We start from the raw sequence: 2,837 nt of genomic DNA on the forward strand, positions 1-2,837 counted from the left end.
CACCAGTGTTTTCAAAAAATGAGAAAAAATTGAATGGAGAATACTATTACAAGGCTACTTGATCGGATCTCTCCATTTCCCCTTGTTCTACACTTAGATCTTCTTATCAGGAGTGGATCTGCATCATTCTTCATGTTGGGTCACCCATAGGATGCTCAAACTGCCATGGCTGCAAGCTTCAAAATAGGGTAAGAGAATGGTGGTCCAGCAAAAAAAATCCTCCATTCAAATTTCTCACGTTATCCTTTTATGTTTTCCTCAATAGTAAAGATGTTATTCCCTCAGGATTCTTCTATCCTTTTTCATATAGGGTAGTTACACCGGACTGGACAACTCACACATGGTTGGCTCTTATTAAATAGCTGTCAACTGTGATGACAATTCTAGATACAATCTGGAATTAACTCATCCAGCAACATTGTGGACATCTTTCAACTATGGCGACAATTCTGGACGCAATATGGATTAAATCATGCAGTGACATTAATGCAATAAGATAGAAAAATTAAGGATAAAATAGGCTAGGATTCACCGAGTTATAAAATGCAATTTACTAAACATATGTTCTTTCTAGTACAATCACCCCTCTAACATAGATGAAAGCATTATTCGGTGAGGTGATGTGAGTGTAGAATTCACGAGCAAGCTTGCTAAAAACGTCCTCGAGATGCAAGCAAAATATCTACCACTCGTGCTTTTCCACCATGGATGAGATAGAAGCATCATGCCCCATGAAAGGTTCATCCTTGAAGAGAAAACCTTTTTCGAGGAAAAATGGCCTCTTTGATATATTGTTTTTATAATTATTCTCTGCTGCAGTAATGAAGAATGTTCGTGGTGACACAACGACTGTTTGGGGGGTAAATGTTCTAGCCATTATTGAGGTTTAGGTGAGGGAAATCATCAATTGAAAGGGAAGAGGGGAAATTTTTTGGTTGCTTAAGGGGCAACAAGTAGCTTTGAGGGAGAGAAAGGTTAGGATAAATTGTAAGGAGAAGTGAGGGAATTAAGACAAAAGTAAAGGTAGAGGCGGCACTATAGGTAGTAATTATGGCCTGACGTGGGTGGTTGAATAGGCGTGCGATTGGAATTGGAGGGAAATAGAAAATTCTAAGCCAAGTGTTTTGGGGAAATTTCCACTGGGCCTAACCACCGCAGATCGGTCCCAACCTCTCAACTTCCTTAAAAAATTGGCACTGCCTTCTATTATGTTCATCCCCTCGCTTCTTCCTAAATAACATCTACACTACAAAGTAAACAAGATTATCAAACTGAAAAAAAGGTAAATGAAATAACTAGAAGAAACTTAAAAATTGCAAAAATAAAATGAAAAAAAGTATCGAGATGCTAAGGTGAAACATCTCAGAGGTTAATGGACTTATTGTCTCCATCCACATGAGCACCTCCGTATTGTTTTAAGCATTTTTTGTTGACTTTAATTGTGACCCCCGTATGCATATCCTTGACGTCAACTACTCCATAAGGGTAAACTTTGGCTACTTCAAAGGGACTTGACCAGCGGGATTTTAGTTTGCCAGGGAATAGTTTCAACCTTGAGTTGAATAACAACACATGTTGTCCTAGTTCAAATTTTTGTGGCATAATTCTCTTATTATGCCAGTACTTGGTCTTCTCGTTATAAATTTTAGCATTCTCATACACTTGTGCCCTAAATTCTTCTATCTCATTTAACTCAAGCAATCTTCTATTGCCAGCAGCTTTCCAATCCATGTTCAATTGTGTCACAACCCAATATGCCCTGTGCTCTAACTCAACCGGAAAATGACATGGTTTTTTGTAGAAGAGCTTGAATGGTGACATTCTTAACAGAGTTTTGTAAGCAGTGTGGTATGCCCATAAGGCTTAATCCAATCTTAAGGACCAATCCTTAAGATTTGGATTAACAACCTTCTCCAAAATCTTCTTAATTTTCCTGTTGGAAATTCCAACTTGCCCATTCGTTTGTGGATGATATGCCATGGTAATCTTTCTTTTTTCCGTACCATTGCAAAGCATTAGCAACAAGCTTGCAATCAAAGTGAGAACCCTCATCATTGATGATGGCTCAAGGGGTACCGAATCTCGTAAATATGTTCTTGTGCAAGAATTTCATCACTGACTTAGTGTCATTAGTAGATAGAGCTATGGCTTCTACCCATTTGGAGACATAATTTACTGCCACAAGTATGTATATATTGTCGAACAATGATGGAAATGGACCCATAAGTTCTATCCCCTAAACATCGAACAACTCGATTCTAGAATATTTTGCAGTTGCATTTCGTATCTCCTTGATAGGTTGCCTGTTCTGTAACAACGATCATTTTTCTTATAAAATTCATGGGCATATTTGATCAAATTCGGCCAATAAAACCTAGATTGGAGTACCTTTGTTGTGGTTCTTACTCCTCTAAAATGCCCTCCATACAGGTTTGAATGAAAATGTTACAATACACTGTTCATCTCTTCATCAGGAATACATCTTCAAATTATTTGATCTGCACATTGCTTATATAGTTAAGGCTCATCCTAGTAGTAGAATCTTGCATCATGCAAGAATTTCCATTTGCCCTGGCTATTCAGATCAGGAGGTAATAGTCCACTTATTAAGAAGTTAACAATATTGACATACCAAGGCACTATTGTGGCAATTAACAACTGCTCATCTGGGAAGACTTCCATAATAAGCTTGATATTGCCATCTTCATTGCCAACTTCTAATCTTGATAGATGATCTGCAACTTGATTTTTAGTTCCCTTTCTATCTCGAATCTCCAAATCAAACTTTTGCAGTAAAAGTATCCACCAAATCAGTCTTGGCTTTGCATATTTCTTGG

General features: G+C 37.8%; 1 protein-coding gene across 1 annotated transcript; it reads right to left on the reverse strand.

Moving 5' to 3' along the window:
• Positions 1-1,362: 1,362 nt before the first annotated feature.
• On the reverse strand, positions 1,363-1,821 carry LOC107895520 (uncharacterized). Its single transcript, XM_016820786.1, has one exon. The coding sequence runs from the start codon at positions 1,819-1,821 to the stop codon at positions 1,363-1,365; it is 459 nt and encodes a 152-aa protein (XP_016676275.1).
• Between the last annotated feature and the right edge of the window lie 1,016 nt (positions 1,822-2,837).

This window comes from Gossypium hirsutum, chromosome A10 (assembly GCF_007990345.1).
Source record: "Gossypium hirsutum isolate 1008001.06 chromosome A10, Gossypium_hirsutum_v2.1, whole genome shotgun sequence".
NCBI classification, from domain to species: Eukaryota; Viridiplantae; Streptophyta; class Magnoliopsida; order Malvales; family Malvaceae; genus Gossypium; species Gossypium hirsutum.

Bases quoted from the DNA above. Each gene is read 5' to 3' on its own strand.
- LOC107895520 (XM_016820786.1), bottom strand. From the start codon at position 1,821: ATGTCACCATTCAAGCTCTTCTACAAAAAACCATGTCATTTTCCGGTT.